The sequence below is a fragment of the Oncorhynchus mykiss genome, chromosome 4, assembly GCF_057628025.1.
Source record: "Oncorhynchus mykiss isolate SJ-2025 chromosome 4, ASM5762802v1, whole genome shotgun sequence".
NCBI classification, from domain to species: Eukaryota; Metazoa; Chordata; class Actinopteri; order Salmoniformes; family Salmonidae; genus Oncorhynchus; species Oncorhynchus mykiss.
Genome location: NC_143025.1, coordinates 369,679 through 389,672, shown reverse-complemented (window position 1 = coordinate 389,672; position 19,994 = coordinate 369,679). Strand labels below are relative to the sequence as shown.

General features: G+C 44.6%; 1 protein-coding gene across 2 annotated transcripts in view; it reads right to left on the bottom strand.

The window, feature by feature from the left end:
• The window catches only part of LOC110522685 (anoctamin-1-like), a 335,378-nt gene that overhangs the window by 18,289 nt on the left and 297,095 nt on the right, over nucleotides 1-19,994 (bottom strand). For both annotated transcript variants that reach the window (XM_090230797.1, XM_090230796.1), the window contains 2 exons: nucleotides 5,569-5,626; nucleotides 5,380-5,480 (listed from right to left, as the gene is read on the bottom strand). In XM_090230797.1, coding sequence (XP_090086923.1) covers nucleotides 5,380-5,480; nucleotides 5,569-5,626 — 159 coding nt within the window. The remainder of the gene's footprint in view (nucleotides 1-5,379; nucleotides 5,481-5,568; nucleotides 5,627-19,994) is intronic.

The following is a 19,994-nucleotide window of genomic DNA, read 5'->3' as shown; positions in this document are numbered from 1 at the left end:
CAGTGCATTCAGACAGTATTCAGACCATGACTTTTTGTTACGTTACAGCCTTATTCTAAAATTAATTAAATTGTTTTAATTTACACACAATACCCCATAATGACATCACAATACCCCATAATGACATCACAATACCCCATAATGACATCACAATACCCCATAATGACATCACAATACCCCATAATGACAAAGAAAAAACAGGTTTAAGAAATGTTTGCAAATGTAAAAAGAAAAAAATGAAATATCACATTTACATAAGTATTCAGACCCTTTACTCAGTACCTCTGGCAGCGATTACGGCCTCGAGTCTTCATGGGTATGACGCTACAAACTTGGCACAGCTGTATTTGGGGAGTTTCTCCCATTCTTCTCTGCAGATCCTCTCAAGCTCTGTCAGGTTGGATGGGGATGCGTCGCTGCACAGCTATTTTCAGATCTCTCCAGAGATGTTCGATTGGGTTCAAGTCCAGGTTCTGGGTGGGCAACTCAAGGACATTCAGAGAATTGTCCCGAAGCCACTCCTGCGTTGTGGCTTCGGCTGTGTGCTGAGGGTTGTTTTCCAGTTGGAAGATGAACCTTTGGCCCAGTCTGAGGTCCTGAGCACTCTGAAGCAGGTTTTCATCAAGGATCTCTCTGTACTTTGCTTTGTTCATCTTTCCCTCGATCCTGACTAGTCTCCCAGTCCCTGCTGCTGATTAGTGCCTTTTGTCCAGCTCTATACCATAAAGGCCTGATTGGTGGAGTGCTGCAGAGATGGTTTTCCTTCTGGAACGTTCTCCGATCTCCCCAGAGGAATTCTGGAACTCTGTCAGCGTGACCATTGGGTTCTTCAACTCCCTGACCAAGGCCCTTCTCCCCGATTGCTGAGTTTGGCTGGGTCGCCAGCTCTAGGAAGGGTCTTGGTGCTTCCAAACTTCTTCCATTTAAGAATGATGGAGGCCACTGTGTTCTGGGGACCTTCAATGCTGCAGAAATGTTTTGGTACCCTTCCCCAGATCTGTGCCTCGACTCCTTCCTGTCTCAGAGCTCTACGGACAACTCCTTTGACCCCATTGCTTGGTTTTTGCTCTGACATGCACTGTCAACTCTGAGACCTTATATAGACAGGTGTGTGCCTTTCCAAATCATGTCCAATCAATTGAATGTACCACAGGTGGACTCCTATGAAGTTGTAGAAACCTCTCAAGGATGATCAATGGAAACAGGATGATTCCCGAGCTCAATTTCCAGTCTCATAGCAAAGGCTCTGAATATGTAAATAATGTATTTCTGTTTAAAAAATAAAAAATAAAAAGTGTTTTTGCTTTTACATTATGGGGTATTGTGAGGAAAAATGATTATTTATTCAATTAAGGCTGGAAGGTAACAACATCTGGAATAAGGGAAGGGGTCTGAATACTTTTCGAATGCCCTGTATATATTTTTTTAGCTGTAAGCTGTATTTACTTTGGGTTATGTAGGGTATATATATGTATATATATATATATATATATATAGGGTTATGCAGGGTATATATATGTATATATATGTATATATATATATATATATAGGGTTATGTAGAGTATATATATATATATATATATATATATATATATAGGGTTATGTAGAGTATATATATATATATATATATAGGGTTATGTAGGGTATATATGTGTATATATATATATATATATATAGGGTTATATATGTATATATATATATATATATATATATATAGGGTTATGCAGGGTATATATATGTATATATATATATAGGGTTATGTAGAGTATATATATATATATATATGTATATATATAGGGTTATGTAGGGTATATATATGTATATATATAGGGTTATATAGGGTATATATGTGTATATATATATATATATATAGGGTTATATATGTATATATATATATATATATATATATATATATATATATATAGGGATATGTAGGGTATATATATGTATATACACTGCTCAAAAAAATAAAGGGAACACTAAAATAACACATCCTAGATCTGAACGAATGAAATATTCTTATTAAATACTTTTTTTTTCTTTACATATTTGAATGTGCTGACAACAAAATCACACAAAATTATCAACGGAAATCAAATTTATCAACCCATGGAGGTCTGGATTTGGAGTCACACTCAAAATTAAAGTGGAAAACCACACTACAGGCTGATCCAAATTTGATGTAATGTCCTTAAAACAAGTCAAAATGAGGTTCAGTAGTGTGTGTGGCCTCCACGTGCCTGTATGACCTCCCTACAACGCCTGGGCATGCTCCTGATGAGGTGGCGGATGGTCTCCTGAGGGATCTCCTCCCAGACCTGTACTAAAGCATCCGCCAACTCCTGGACAGTCTGTGGTGCAACGTGGCGTTGATGGATGGAGCGAGACATGATGTCCCAGATGTGCTCAATTGGATTCAGGTCTGGGGAACGGGCGGGCCAGTCCATAGCATCAATGCCGTCCTCTTGCAGGAACTGCTGACACACTCCAGCCACATGAGGTCTAGCATTGTCTTGCATTAGGAGGAACCCAGGGCCAACCGCACCAGCATATGGTCTCACAAAGGGTCTGAGGATCTCATCTCGGTACCTAATGGCAGTCAGGCTACCTCTGGCGAACACATGGAGGGCGGTGCGGCCCCCCAAAGAAATGCCACCCCACACCATGACTGACCCATCGCCAAACCGGTCATGCTGGAGGATGTTGCAGGCAGCAGAACGTTCTCCACGGAGTCTCCAGACTCTGTCACGTCTGTCACATGTGCTCAGTGTGAACCTGCTTTCATCTGTGAAGAGCACAGGGCGCCAGTGGCGAATTTGCCAATCTTGGTGTTCTCTGGCAAATGCCAAACGTCTTGCACAGTGTTGGGCTGTAAGCACAACCCCCACCTGTGGACGTTGGGCCCTCATTACCACCCTCATGGAGTCTGTTTCTGACCGTTTGAGCAGACACATGCACATTTGTGGCCTGCTGGAGATAATTTTGCAGGGCTCCGGCAGTGGTCCTCCTGCTCCTCCTTGCACAAAGGCGGAGGTAGCGGTCCTGCTGCTGGGTTGTTGCCCTCCTCCACGTCTCCTGATGTACTGGCCTGTCTCCTGGTAGCGCCTCCATGCTCTGGACACTACGCTGACAGACACAGCAAACCTTCTTGCCACAGCTCGCATTGATGTGCCATCCTGGATGAGCTGCACTACCTGAGCCACTTGTGTGGGTTGTAGACTCCATCTCATGCTACCACTAGAGTGAAAGCACCGCCAGCATTCAAAAGTGACCAAAACATCATGCCAGGAAGCATAGGAACTGAGAAGTGGTCTGTGGTCACCACCTGCAGAACCACTCCTTTATTGGGGGTGTCTTGCTAATTGCCTATAATTTCCACCTGTTGTCTATTCCATTTGCACAACATCATGTGAAATTTATTGTCAATCAGTGTTGCTTCCTAAGTGGACAGTTTGATTTCACAGAAGTGTAATTGACTTGGAGTTACATTGTGTTGTTTAAGTGTTCCCTTTATTTTTTTGAGTAGTGTATATATAGGGTTATGTAGGGTATATATACAGTGGGGCAAGAAAGTATTTAGTCAGCCACCAATTGTGCAAGTTCTCCCACTTAAAAAGATGAGAGAGGCCTGTAATTTTCATCATAGGTACACTTCAACTATAACAGACTAAATGAGAAAAAAAATCCAGAAAATCACATTGTAGGATTTTTAATGAATTTATTTGCAAATTATGGTGGAAAATAAGTATTTGGTCACCTACAAACAAGCAAGATTTCTGGCTCTGTGGATCTGTTGGGGCGGTATGCAAATTGGAGTGGTTCTAGAGTTTCTGGGATAATGGTGTTGATGTGAGCCATGACCAGCCTTTCAAAGCATTTCATGGCTAGAGACGTGAGTGCTAAGGTTGGTAGTCATTTATGCAGGTTAGCTTAGTGTTCTTGGGCACAGGGACTATGGTGGTCTGCTTGAAACATGTTGGTATTACAGACTCGGATAGGGAGAGGTTGAAAATGTCAGTGAAGACACTTGCCAGTTGGTCAGCGCATGCTCGCGGTACACGTCCTGGTAATCCGTCTGGCCCTGCAGCCTTGTGAATGTTGACCTGTTTAAAGGGCTTACTCACATCGGCTGTGGAGAGCATGATCACACAGTGGTCCGGAACAGCTGATGCTCTCATGCATGTTTCAATGTTCCTTGCCTCGAATCGAGCATAGAAGCTATTTAGCTTGTCTGGTTGGCTTGTGTCACTGGGTAGCTCTCAGCTGTGCTTCCCTTTGTAGTCTGTAATAGTTTGCAAGCTCTACCACATCCGACGAGAGTCAGAGCCGGCTATAGTACGATTCGATCTAAGTCCTGTATTGAAGCTTCTGGGTTAGAGTCCCGCTCCTTGAAAGTGGCAGCTCTACCCTTTAGCTCAGTGCAAATGTTGCCTGTAATCCACTGCTTCTGGTTGGGGTATGTACGTATGGTCACTGTGGGGACGATGTCATCAATGCACTTATTGATGAAGTCAGTACTGATGCGGTATACTACTCAATGCCATCGGAAGAATTCCGGAACATATTCCAGTCTGTGATAGCAAAACAGTCCTGTAGCATAGCATCTGCTTCATCTGACCACTTTTTTATAGACTGAGTCACTGGTGCTTCCTGCTTTAATTTTTGCTTGTAAGCAAGAATCAGGAGGATACAATAATGGTCAGATTTGCCAAATGGAGGGCGAGGGAGAGCTTTGTACGCATCTCTGTGTGTGGAGTAAAGGAGGTCTAGATTTTTCCCCTCTGGTTGCACATTTAACATGCTGATAGAGATGAAGTAAAACTGATTTAAGTTTCCCTGCATTAAAGTCCCCGGCCACTAGGTGCGCCGCCTCTGGATGAGCGTTGTCCTGTTTGCTTAAGCCCTATACAGCTCATTGAGTGCGTTCTTAGTGCCAGCATCGGTCTGTGGTGGTATGTAGACAGCTACAAAAAATACAGATGAAATCTCTCTCGGTAAATATTGTGGTCTATAACTTATCATGAGATCCTCTACCTCAGGCGAGCAAAACCCTGAGACTTCCTTAGATATCGTGCACCAGCTGTTGTTTACAAATATGCATAGGCCCCCGCCCCATGTCTTACCAGAGGCTGCTGTTGTATGCTGCCGATAGTGTATAACCCGCCAGCTGTTTGTTCTTAATGTCGCCGTTCAGCCATTTTAAGATAGTTATATATTTACAGATATGAACTAGCTAACTACTAATGTAGTAACCTAGGTAACGTCTAGGTAACCTAATCTAGGTAACGTTAAAGCTACCTCTCAGACTGCTCCAAACTGTAATTGACATAAGCGATAGTATGTGTGTGTGTGTTTGTGTGTGTGTGTGTATATACATACGGTATAACAATCTCGAACACGTTGTTCTGGATGAGTTGTTTTCCCAACATGATCATACTAAGCTGGATACACAGCTCTATCAGACAGCCTGGTGGGGCACACTGTGGAGAAAATACGCACACACGCAAACAACATTAGTGTGTGTGTGTTTGTGTGCACATGTGTGTGTGTGTGTTGTAGTGAACCCACCTCCTCCATGCGGAAGTGGCCAAACAAGTAGACATAGTCCCCTGGAGGTCCAGCAAACCTACAGAGCAAGAGGGAGGAGGGGAGAGAGGCACATACAGTGGGAAAGCATTCAGACCCCTTGACTTTTTCCACATTTTGTTTTACGTTACAGCCTTATTCAGACGTATTTACTCAACTTTTACCCTCAATCTAAACACAATACCCCGAACTCATCAATAAGCTAAGAACCCTGGAACTAAACACCTCCCTCTGCAACTGGATCCTGGACTTCCTGAAGGGCCGCCCCCAGGTGGTAAGGGTAGGTTACAACACATCCGCAATGTTGATCCTCACACAATACTCCACAATGACAAAGCAAAAACAGGTTTTAATAAATGTTGCAAATGTATAAAAAAAATAAAAAATGAAATAACTTATTTACATAAGTAATCAGACCCTTTGTTATGAGACTCAAAATTGAGCTCAGGTGCATCCTGTTTCCATTGATCATCCTTGAGATGTTTCTACAACTTGATTGGAGTCCACCTGTGGTAAATTCAATTGATTGGACATGATTTGGAAAGACACACACCTGTCTATATAAGGTCCCACAGTGCATGTTGACAGTGCATGTCAGAGCAAAAACCAAGCAATGAAGTCGAAGGAATTGTCAAGGCACAGATCTAGAGAATGGTACCAAAAGATTTTTGCTGCATTGAATGTCCCCAAGAACACAGTGGCCTCCATCATTCTCATTCTAGAGCTGGCCACCCGGCCAAACTAAGCAATTGGGTGAGAAGGGCCTTGGTCAGAGAGGTGACCAAGAACCTGATGGTCATTCTGACAGAGCGCCAGTGTTCCTCTGTGGAGTTGGGAGAACCTGCCAGAAGGACAACCATCTCTGCAGCACTCTATCAATGAAGCCTTTATGGTAGAGTGGCCAGACGGAAGCTACTCCTCAGTAAAAGGCACATGACAAGATTGAACACTTTGGCCTTAATGCCAAGCATCACATCTGGCATCATCCCTACATTTGACGCATGGGGGTGCCAGCATCATGGTGTAATTATGTTTTTCAGCAGCAGGGACTAGGAGGCTAGTCAGGATCGAGGGAAGATGAATGGAGCAAAGTACGGAGAGATCCTTGATGAAAACCTTCTCCAGAGCGCTCAGGACCTCAGACTGGGGCGAAGGTTCACCTTCCAACAGGACAACGACCCTAAGCAAACATTCAAGACAACGCAGGCATGGCTTCGGGACAAGTCTCTGAATGTCCTTGAGTGGCCCAGCCAGAACCCAGACTTGAACCCGATCTAACATCTCTGGAGAGACCTGAAAATAGCTGTGCAGCAACACTCCCCATCCAACCTGACAGAGATTGAGGATCTGCAGAGAAGAATGGGAGAAACTCCCCAAAATACAGGTGTGCCAGGCTGCAATCGCTGCCAAATGTGCTTGAGTAAAGGGTCTAAATACTTACTTAAATGTGAAATTTCCGTTTTATTTCAGAAATTAGCCAAAATAAACAACTGTTTTTGGTTTGTCATTATGGGGTATTGTGTGTAGATTGATGAAAAAAAAAAACATTTTAATACATTTTAGAAGAAGTTGTAATGTAACAAAATGTGGAAAAACTCAAGGGGTCTGAATACTTTCTGAAGGCAATGTAATTAGGTACCTAGCTAAGTAAACAACATGCATAATTTAGCCTGTTTCATCAGCTTTTGGAAAGAGTTTGGCATTGTCAGCTGGTCCACTTTCATCACCACTATAGCTGTCAAGCAAATGAAACAATATTTGGATTTAGTCCCAAACACAATGCTTTTAGTTTTTAAAAATATTTAGAACAAATGTATTCCTTGCCATCCACGCAGTCATTTCAGTCGCTGTAGTAGCTGACTTATATACTATATACATAAATAGACACTCTGGCTTTACTCACAGTCAGTGGCATGTCGTTAGTAAAGACTTAAAAAGTAAGGGGTGTAGACAGCTACCTTGGGGAATTCCTGATTCTACCTGGATTATGTTGGAGAGGCTTCCATTGAAGAACACCCTCTGTGTTTCTGTTAGACAGGTAACTCTTTAGCAGGGGGTCTAGAGCCATAATGTTTTTCCAGCAGCAGACTATGACCAGCACCGAAGTCTAACAGCCCCCATAATCTTTTCATCATCAACTTCTCTCAGCCAATTATCAGTAATTTGTGTAAGTGCTGTGCGTGTTGAATGTCCTTCCCTATAAATGTGCTGAAAATCTGTTTTAAATTATTTTAATGTAAAATAGCATTGTATCTGGTCAAATACAATTTTTTCCAAAAGTTATCAAAAAAGGGTTAGTAACAGGTTGATTGGTTGACTATTTGAGCCAGTAAAGGGGGCTTTACTATTCTTAGGTAGCAGAATGAAAGGGCACACACGTTCTAGTAGGCTTAAATTGAAAATATGGCAAATAGGAGTGGCAATATAGTCTGCTATTATCCTCAGTAATTTTCCATCCAATTTGTCAGACCCTGGTCATTGTTTTTTTTGTTTTTATTTTACTGTTTTTTAAACTTTTTATTATATCCAAGCCGCACTGCTTCTTGACACACTGCCCGCTTAACCCGGAAGCCAGCCGCACCAATGTGTTGGAGGAAACACTGTACAACTGGCAACCATGTCAGCATGCATGCGCCCGGCCCGCCACAGTAATTGATAGAGCGCGAAATAACAAGGACATCCCGGCCGGCCAATTTATTATTATAATTTTATTTCACCTTTATTTAACCAAGTAGGCCAGTTGAGAACAAGTTCTCATTTACAACTGCGACCTGGCCAAGATAAAGCAAAGCAGTGCGACAAAAACAAGAGATTTACACATGGGATAAACAAACGTACAGTCAATAACACAATAGAAAATCTGTATACAGTGTGTGCAAATGAAGTAAGGAGATAAGGCAATAAATAGGCCATAGTGGCGAAGAAATTATAATTTAGCAATTAACACTGGAGTGATAGATGTGCAGATGAGGATGTGCAAGTAGAAATACTGGTGCGCAAAAGAGCAGAAAAAAAAACAAATATGGGGATGAGGTAGGCAGTTGGTTGGATGGGCTATTTACAGATGGGCTGTGTACAGCTGCAGTGATCGGTAAGCTGCTCTGACAGCCGATGCTAGAAGTTAGTGAGGGAGATACAGTGGGGCAAAAAAGTATTTAGTCAGCCACCAATTGTGCAAGTTCTCCCACTTAAAAAGATGAGAGAGGCCTGTAATTTTCATCATAGGTACAGTTCAACTATGACAGACAAAATGAGAGAAATCACATTGTAGGATTTTTAATGAATTTAATTGCAAATTATGGTGGAAAATAAGTATTTGGTCAATAACAAAAGTTTATCTCAATACTTTGTTATATACCCTTTGTTGGCAATGACAGAGGTCAAACGTTTTCTGTAAGTCTTCACAAGGTTTTCACACACTGTTGCTGGTATTTTGGCCCATTCCTCCATGCAGATCTCCTCTAGAGCAGTGAAGTTTTGGGGCTGTTGCTGGGCAACACGGACTTTCAACTCCCTCCAAAGATTTTCTATGGGGTTGAGATCTGGAGACAGGCTAGGCCACTCCAGGACCTTGAAATGCTTCTTACGAAGCCACTCCTTCGTAGCCTGGGCGGTGTGTTTGGGATCATTGTCATGCTGAAAGACCCAGCCATGTTTCATCTTCAATGCCCTTGCTGATGGAAGGAGGTTTTCACTCAAAATCTCACGATACATGGCCCCATTCATTCTTTCCTTTACACGGATCAGTCGTCCTGGTCCCGTTGCAGAAAAACAGCCCCAAAGCATGATGTTTCCACCCCCATGCTTCACAGTAGGTATGGTGTTCTTTGGATGCAACTCAGCATTCTTTGTCCTGCAAACACGAAGAGTTGAGTTTTTACCAAAAAGTTATATTTTCGTTTCATCTGACCATATGACATTCTCCCAATCTTCTTCTGGATCATCCAAATGCTCTCTAGCAAACTTCAGACAGGACTGGACATGTACTGGCTTAAGCAGGGGGACACGTCTGGCACTGCAGGATTTGAGTCCCTGGCGGCGTAGTGTGTTACTGATGGTAGGCTTTGTTACTTTGGTCCCAGCTCTCTGCAGGTCATTCACTAGGTCCCCCCGTGTGGTTCTGTGATTTTTGCTCACCGTTGTTGTAATCATTTTGACCCCACGGGGTGAGATCTTGCATGGAGGCCCAGACCGAGGGAGATTATCAGTGGTCTTGTATGTCTTCCATTTCCTAATAATTGCTCCCACAGTTGATTTCTTCAAACCAAGCTGCTTACCTATTGCAGATTCGGTCTTCCCAGCCTGGTGCAGGTCTACAATTTTGTTTCTGGTGTCCTTTGACAGCTCTTTGGTCTTGGCCATAGTGGAGCTTGGAGTGTGACTGTTTGAGGTTGTGGACAGGTGTCTTTTATTCTGATAACAAGTTCAAACAGGTGCCATTAATACAGGTAACGAGTGGAGGACAGAGGAGCCTCTTAAAGAAGAAGTTACAGGTCTGTGAGAGCCAGAAATCTTGCTTGTTTGTAGGAGACCAAATACTTATTTTCCACCATAATTTGCAAATAAATTCATTAAAGATCCTACAATGTGATTTTCTGGATTTTTTTCTCTCATTTTGTCTGTCATAGTTGAAGTGTACCTATGATGAAAATTACAGGCCTCTCATCTTTTTAAGTGGGAGAACATGCACAATTGGTGGCTGACTAAATACTTTTTTGCCCCACTGTATAAGTCTCCAACTTCAGTGATTTTTGCAATTTGTTCCAGTCATTGTCAGCAGAGAACTGGAAGGAAAGGCGGCCAATTTGAGGAGTTGGCTTTGGGTATGACCAGTGAAATATACCTGCTAAAACGCGTGTTATGGGTGGGTGTTGCTATGGTGACCAGTGAGCTGAGATATGGCAGAGCTTTACCTAGCAAAGCCTTATAGATGACCTGGAGCCAGTGGGTTTGGTGACGAATATGTAGCGAGGACAAGCCAATGAGAGCATACAGGTCGCAATGGTGGGTAGTGTATGGGGCTTTGGTGACAAAACGGATGGCACTGTGATAGACTGCATCCAATTTGCTGAGTAGCGTGTTGGAGGCTATTTTGTAAATGACAGCGCTGAAGTTTAGGATCGGTAGGATAATCAGTTTTACGAGGGCATGTTTGGCAGCATGAGTAAAGGAGGCTTTGTTGTGAAATAGGAAGTGTTCTATGGCATTGAAGCGTTGTTTGGTGGTTGGTTAACCCAGTGTCCAAAGAAGTGCCAGATGTATACATAATGGTGTCGTCTGCGTAGAGGTGAATCAAAGAATCACCAGTAGCAAGAGTGACATCATTAATATATACAGAGAAAAGAGTTGGCCGAGAATTGAACCCTGTGGCACCCCCATAGAGATTACCAGAGGTCCGGGAAACAGGCCCTCAGATTTGACACACTGAACTCTATTTGAGAAGTAGTTAGTGAACCAGACGAGGTAGTCATTAGAGAAACCAAGGCTATTGAGTCTGCCTATAAGAATACGGTGATTGACAGAGTCGAAAGCCTTGACCAGGTTGATGAAGATGGCTGCACAGTACTGTTTTTATCGATGGTGGTTATGATATCGTTTAGGACCTTGAGCACGGCTGAGGTATACTCATGACCAGCTCGGAAACGGGATTGCATAGCGGAGAAGATACGGTGGGATTCGAGATGGTCGGTGATCTGTTTGTTCACTTGGCTTTCAAAGACTTTAGAAAGGCAGCGCAGGATGGATGATATTTCTGTATCAGTTTGGGTCTAGATTGTCTCCCACTTTGAAGAGGGGGATGACCTCGGCCGCTTTCAAATCTTTAAGAATATCAGACGATACGAAAGAGAGGTTTAACAGATTAGTAATAGGGGTTGCAACAATTTGGGTTGATAATTTTAGGAAGAGACCATCCAGAATGTCTAGCCCAACTGTTTTGTAGGGATACAGATTTTGCAGCTCTTTCAGAACATCAGCTGTCTGGATTTGGGTGAAGGAGAAATGGGGGAGGCTTGGGCCAGTTGCTGCGGGGGGTGTAGAGCTGTTGGCCCAGGGTTGGGGTTTCCAGGTGGAAAGCGTGGCCAGCCGTAGCAAAATTCTTATTGAAATTCTCGATCATAGTGGATTTATCGGAGTTTCCTAGCCTCAGTGCAGTGGGCAGCTGGGAGGAGGTGCTCTTATTTTCCATGGACTTTACAGTTTCCCAAAACTTTCTGGAATTTGTGCTGCAGGATGCAAATATCTGTTTGAAAAAGCTAGCCTTTGCTTTCCTAACGGACTGTGTATATTGGTTCCTGACTTCCCTGAAAAGTTGCATATCGCGGGGACTATTAGTGCAGTGAGCCACAGGATGTTTTTGTGCTGGTCAAGGGCAGTCAAGTCTGGAGTGAACCAAGGGCTATATCTATTCTTAGTTCATTTTTGGAATGGGGCATGCTTATTTAAGAATAATGCACTTTTGAAGAATAACCAGGCATCCTCTACTGACAGAATGAGGTCAATATCCTTCCAGGATACCCGGGCCAGGTCGATTAGAAAGGCCTGCTTGCTGAAGTGTTTTAGGGAGCAACTGACAGTGATGAGAGGTGGTTGATTGACTGCAGACCCATTACGGATGCAGGCAATGAGGCAGTGATTGCTGAGATCCTGGTTGAAGACAGCAGAGGTGTCTCTCTTCACGACTGTCTTGTGTTTGGACCATGTTAGTTTATTGGTGACGTGGACACCAAGGAGCTTGAAGCTCGCAACCTGCTCCACTGCAGCCCCGTCGATGAGAATGGGGTGTGCTCGGTCCTCCTTTTCCTGTAGTCCACAATCATCTCCTTAGTCTTGGTTACTTTGAGGGATAGGTTGTTATTCTGGCACCTCCCGGTCAGGTCTCTGACCTCCTCCCTGTAGGCCGTCTCGTCGTTGTCGGTGATCAGGCCTACCACCGTTGTGTCGTCTGCAAATGTAATGATGGTGTTGAGAGTCGTGCCTGGCCATGCGGTCGTGGGTGAACAGGGAGTACAGGAGGGGACTGAGTGTAACAGTACTCGTCTTGCGTTGTGTACAATCAGTCATCGACACGGAACTCCAACATGTAGCACCAGTCATGTAGCTTTATTCTGATAAGAACGACACAAAATTGCACGTCATGCAATGCACGTCTCACCATCCAACTCTGCACTCACGCACGCTGGTTTGGTGCTTGTTCACTGGGACAGTTACCAAAATAATACAATTACAATATAATATATTTAACAATGTACCTGATAAGAACGACACAAAATTGCACGTCATGCAATGCACGTCTCACCATCCAACTCTGCACTCACGCACTGCACAAAATATATGAACCCCCCCCACCAGACACAGTAAGTTTCTAGCTAATACTGGCGGGAATTCTCTACAACAAAATGCACAACAAATATTCTCCAAAAACCGCTGCATCTTATCGAATAACATTTACAAACAATTTGATATAAATTGTACATTTAAATTATCACTTGAGAGTATAAAAATCACTTTTGATGTACAGTGCTTTGCAACCAACAACTTACCGCTGGTTTGGTGCTTGTTCACTGGGACGATTCTAACTGGAACATCCCCCCTCGTAAGCAAGCTACGCAAACCAGCCAATAAGATGCCATGTTGAGTAGGTGAAGGCAAAACAAACTCAAACCAAAAACCCATTGGCTTAACAATAAAGTGGCAAGTGGAATCACCAATATAACCCTGTTACACTCCCCCCTACTGAATTCCACTTGCCAAGAAAAATAACAAAATACAAAACGGCACTGTGCAAACATACCAGATACAGAGACACTCAACATATGTACAGAATAATCCAGAGAAAAAAAAAATATATACTACCTAATAGAGAGAACTAAAAGGTAAAGCTGTGTATATCAAGGATGCAGACCCTGCTTTAAATCAGTCACTAAATATTCCAGTCATTAGACTATTCTCCTTGAGAATTAGAGTGAAAAGCAGTTTATCAAACCCCTTAGCCCTCATAGGTAAACATGCCTGTCACATGTTAAGTACACTCAGTGACTTTAAAACATCCAAGTAATAAAATAAACCACCATAAGAGACTATCATATCCGTCCATTACCATCCTGCAACCTCTAATCATGGTCACAATGATGTAAAAGCAAAACAAATAAAAGATGTCAATACCATTGACCCTCTATTCACATATTTAACCTTCAAGAGCTAACTTTCTGCTGATTCATAATCTCAATCAGTCTTGACACTGGTTTAAATAGCCTTCCTGCCCTTGACCTAATATGACCCCGACTACCTTCCAGCTGCAGTATATCATCCACGGAATCCAAAGGTGAAATATCCTGAGCATCCAAGGATCGCACATCACCCTCCAGGCTTGTGTCACCTGTTCCTTCAGAAGACAACTCTGACACCCACACTCTGGTTCTGTACTCAGCACCATCATCCACTGCAGTGTCCATGGCAGCTGAGACCACAAGGCTGTCATTCATGTCCTCAGACATGTCTGTTCTCTCCTCAACAGCAGCATGGGGAAGAGGAAGAAAGTTGACTGGCATTATCAGGTTGCGATGTACCGTCTTCTCCCGTCCAGTGGAGCTGTTCTGAATCTTAAAAGTGTGACTGACAGCATTCAATCCAGTGACAAGGTAGACAGTATCCTCCCAACGGTCAGCGAGCTTCCGCCGTCCCCGCTCCCCCTTGTTAGCCAGCAATACTCGATCCCCAATCTCCACTGGTGCTCCTCTGACTCTTCTGTCATAAAGGTCAGCATGCCTCTTCAACTGCTTCGCTGCAGATGCCTGTGCTGCATTCATGGCTTCTTTCAGATCTCTCCTCAAAGACTGAACAAACTGGTCATAGTCGACAACTTCTGGGTTCTCTATGACAGAGCCAAAGACTATGTCAACAGGCAGTCTTGGCGTCCTCCCAAACATTAGCAGGAAAGGGGCAAAGCCTGTGGTCTCGTGGATTGTACAATTGTATGCAAACGTAAGGGACTTCAGCGCCTGAGGCCATCTGTGCTTTGCTCTCGTTGGCAGGGCCCGGATCATATTTCCCAAAGTCCTATTCATCCTTTCGCAGGACCCGTTCCCCATCGGATGGTATGGCGTGGTGTGAGACTTCTGAACGCCTGCAACACTCAACAGTTCGGCTATTAAAGCGCTCTCAAAGTTGGCTCCCTGGTCTGAGTGTATACGGCGAGGCATCCCGTAGACACAGAAATAGTTGTTCCACAACTGATGAGCTACTGACTTAGCAGACTGGTTCGGACACAAGAAGGCATGCGCCAATTTGGTAAAGTGGTCAGTAACAACGAGCACATCCAAGGATTTGTTTGAAGAATCTTCTGCAGACCAGAAGTCTATGCACACTAGTTCAAGAGGCTCAGTTGTTATTATGCTCTCAAGAGGAGCTCTTGCTTCCGGATCAGGAGTCTTGCTCACCACGCATCTCCTGCAGCACTTCACATAAGCTTTTACCTCCCTCTCCAGGCCATGCCAGAAGAACCTCTGTCTTGTCAGGTAGACTGTTCTCTGTTGGCCCTGGTGGCCAGCTTCATCATGGACACCCTTCAATACCATTGCTTTCATGGAGGCTGGAACCACATACAGATACATTTTCCTCTTTGTAACCACATTCTTCGAAACACGATACAGTACACCCATCTTCATGGTCAACTTGTCCCAACTTCTGAGAAGATACAAAACCTCAACACTCTCATGGGCACGCTCTCTCCGGGATGGTCTTCTCCCCCTCTCCACAAAGAAGATGACTTTGCTGATCACGTTGTCATCACGCTGCTTACTCATCAGTAAGTCGTGTGGCAGAACATCGACATCGGTCTGCTCTGATGGCATAACAGCCTGTGGGAGCTGTGGCAACAGCAGTGCATGTGAGCCCACTTCACCCACCCAGCACCTGTGTGAATGAAGAACAGCTGCAACTTCATGTCTTGATAAAGCACCAGATGGGGGGTCAACAGTAGCCTGACAGCTAATGACCACTTCGTTGGAGTCAGAGGCTTTGTCAAAGGGGTGGCTGGACCAGCGAAACACATCTTGCACTCTGTCTGTGCGCACAGCGTCGGCTTCAGCTAGTAAGGTCTCGTACGGAACCCTTGTCAGGCGATGGAGTGCACTGGGTCGTACGAAGGGCTCTCTGCTCAAAGCATCTGCAACAACATTTATTTTTCCAGGGATGTACTTGATGTCAAAATCGTACGGTGCCAGCTTGGCGACCCATCTCTGTTCACAAGCATCAAGCTTTGCTTTGGTCAGAATGTATGTCAAGGGATTATTATCCGTCCATACCGTGAACTGCTGTCCCCGTAGCCAGTGGTGGAACTTGTCACAGATAGCCCATTTCATGGCAAAGAACTCGAGCCTGTGCGCAGGATACCTCGACTGTGCATAACTGAGGGACTTGCTCGCGAAGGCTATAGGTCTCGCTGTAGTTCCCGGTTCCTGCACCTGAGATAGCACAGCACCTAAGCCATTGCTGGATGCATCCACCGAGAGTAGAAAGGGTTTTTCGAAGTTGGGGTGGGCCAACAAAACCTGGTCCAGTAAGGCTTGCTTTAGCTGGAATAAGGCCTGTCTGCATTCTGTTGTCCAGTCGGCAGCCGTCAACTTCCTGACAGGTGAGCTTCGCTTCTTTTTCCAGCGTGGAGCCTTGTGTCCAGTAGTCAATCCAAAGAGAGGCTTTGCAATGGTCGAGCAACCTTCAATGAACTGTTGATAATACACCACCATCCCAAGGAATGACCTCAATTTCTTCTGAGATGGAATGTCAGTGCCATCTTTCATCAGATCGGCTTCTGTTACTCCTGTAATGGCCCTCACCTTCTCAGGGTCTGTAGCTACACCATCCGCACTAATGATATGCCCCAGAAACTTCACAGACCTCTGCAGAAAGTTACACTTTTTTGGCGCCAACTTCAGGTTGTGAGCCTTGAGACGCTCAAAAACCATTTCCAGGCGCTGTATAGCCAGATCTTCAGTGGGCGCATAGACCAAGACATCATCAAGGTAACACAGCAGGCTAAGAAAGTTCTGATCCCCAAAGATGTTTAGCATCATCCTCATAAAGGTTGCCGGACTATTACATAACCCCTGTGGCATTCGATTGTATTCGTACAATCCAAATGGTGACGTAAAAGCTGTGAATCTCCGGTCATCCTCATGCACTTCCACATTGTAGTAGCCAGAGGTAAGGTCCATTGTCGAGAAAAAGGCATTTCCACCTAACGCAGCCAGCGCGTCAGCCTGGTGAGGGAGTGGGTGGGCGTCTTTGATGGTGCGAGCATTGAGCAAACGAAAATCAGTACAGAGTCTCAGGTCTCCAGACTTCTTCCATACAAGGACAAGGGGAGAGGCGAACTCACTACTAGACTTCCTTATGATATCACGTTCTTCCATCTCATTCAATGCTTGTTTGAGCTTCTCATAATTATTTGGTGAAAGGCGTCGGTAGGGCATCCGAAAGGGTTTCTCATCACTCAGTTGAATGCGGTGAAGACATCCGGAAGCTTTTCCACAATCCAACTTGTGCCTGGAAAAAATAGACTGATACTCAGCTATGAGCTGGATGAGTTTCTTCTTACCAGCAGGAGACGCTTGACAGGAGGAGACATCAATATCGGTCAAACCTAAGTCACGTAAGACCTCAGGATCGCTTGAACTGTCCGGTCCGTCAGTATCGTGAAGTTGGCTGGAACCGTCAGTCAGTGTCAAGTCATCTTGGCAGTCAGTGAGTATATCAGCCGTTCTCTGCACTTGCTGCTGGAAAGCTGCTGATGAATCATCATTCACACACGAACAGTCAAAGTCCTCTAGAGCCATGCAAGGAAAGACATCGGCTAGAGTGGCGTTTCGTCTCAATGTCACTGTCTTCTGAGAAGGGTTAATCACTCTGACAGGGAGCCACCCATCCCCCCGCAATAGAGCTACTGTCCTCCCTACCAGTATTGACCTTGGTGTTGACCTTGAACTGCTGGGCTCAATGACAACAGCACTGCCAGCTGATAGATTCTGAGTGTTTCGTAGTCTGCCCCAGACTAAGTGCTCCTGCATAGGCTCTAGAGTCACAGCCCCTTTTAGTCTCACAGTTCCAACTTTGTCAGGTACTTCACTGTCTCTCCATCTCTCCACATTAGCCATCATATCGATTAGCTTGCTCTCCTCACCCCCGTCACACACAGGAGTATAAACCCTCTTCCAGAGATCTCCATCCGTCTTCAGGTGGCGAATCAAGTGCTTTAGGAGATTGCTGCCCAAGATGAGGTCATCACTCTGGCCTTCCACCACCAGTGTAGGCACAGCCACTCTACATCCGTACACCTCCATCTCCAGCTCACATACTCCCAAAGGCCTCGTCTTCAACCCACCACAACCAACCAAGACTACCTCTGTAGGACTCAATGATGGACTTTTCAACACTCCTGCATGCAACAGTTCAGGTAAGACCCTAGAGCTCAAGGTACAAGCCATGGATCCACTGTCAAGCATAGCTCTCACTTCTACTTCTCCTCCTATTAACACCTTGGCATAGAATAAATCGTCATACGGGGTAAGTCTCTGTGTGTTCTGCATTATGATACTCTTCTCAGTCTCCATTTCGTCACAAACACTTTTATATACAGACTCCAAATCAACAGCTCTCACTGATGGGGACTCTACAAAAGGCCCAACACTCTCCCCTTCTACATGCAGGCCTACTAGTTTTCCGGAAGCTGAGCAGTTATTACTGTAGGGACTCCACCAGCTGTGCTCAGAGCTGCGGCCTTGGGGCACTGAGAGCGTGCGTGGCCAGCTACATGACAAAGAAAGCAGAGGTGATTGGCCCTGCAGTGAAAGTAAGTATCATGTCCAGCATCCCCGCACACGTTACATGGCCCATTAGACTTCACTTTGCTCCTATTCCCTTTTTGGAACTTATGGTCAGACTGTTGTGGCCTCTGCTCCAGCACACGCTCCAGCATGGCAAGGATACGTTCCATCGGCTCAGCTGAGCCCTGAATAGTCTGGGCTGGGAAAGGCAACGTATTGGGTACTTCCATGTGGGTTCTCACAGCAGGCATGGTGATTGGCATGACAGCACCAACTTCCTGCTTCATTGTTGCGATGGCTGGGGTCAACTTAGATAAGTGAGAGCACCTCCGCTCCCTCCTGTATTCATCCAGCCTCTCATGAACATCTGCAGCAGTCCACTGCTGTAATGGCTTGCACTTAAAGATAAGCGACAGTTCAGCATTAGGGCAATGTCTGATAAACATGACTGTGAGCTCACGAGATGGGTCTTCAACACTTTTTCCCTGTCTCTTTAGACAATCTTCAGCAACCTCCATAGCCCTGTTCAGTCTGAGCCAATATTCAAATGGTTGTTCATCAGTCAGAGATAATGTGGCATAAAAGTCAGCAAGGGGCATGCTTGAAAAAACAGTGTCACTAAAATGTTGTTTCAGTATGTCAAAGATGGGACTCGGGCCTTTAGATAAATCAATGGAGGGATTGCTGCGTATGCCAACTTTAACAACATCGCGGGCCCTTCCCATTAGCCTGCCCATAACCTCAACTGCTTGGTCCATCACAGACACGCCCCTCTTACGCATGTAAACCATTACCATATCCTCCCACTCGTGCACTGTGCACTTTTCAGAGCCATCCCCCCGAAAGTACACCGGTTCCCTGATATCAGACTTCAATACCAGGTTCAGGCCTGACACATCCATACCCCTCGAGCTGCATACACTCCCCATAACATTGTCCCCAACATGCCCAACAATTGCCTTTGACTCCAAACAGGAGGCAATGTTCTCCCCAATGGAATGACCAATCTGCTGTACTAAGTCTGCTATCAAATCCATGGAGACCTCCCCACTCCCTGTATTTGGCAAAACTCTTTCATACACATCCCTGGGCGTGTCCATGGGTAACCTATCATCAAAACCCTCCAATTTGGGCATAGGTGTAGAAGTAACTGGAATTTTGGCTGAACCCCTACCAACAGATGGTGACATATTAAATGACAGGAAACCCCTACCTCTCCCAACACCTTCCATTTTAACAATGGGAAATCAACACCCTAATAAAAATTTAAATAGCAAAACATATATATATATATATATATATATATATATATTTTAAACCTCACATCAAAATCTAACCTATATCTAGTACACTGGTAAAACTCACCCTACTTATATCAGATATACATTAGAATTGCAATTAAACAAGTAACACAAAAGTTCATCAATTTCGATAATAAAACGTTCTAGTGGCGCCCTCTTGTGGCGAAATGCGATATCGCTATAAACTGCACCAGCAACGTCTTATCTGATTCTTCAACAGCAACCACGGCGAAGTTCTGAGATAGAAATCCAGCGAAGGATGATCCGATCCAGAAGAACGGTAACG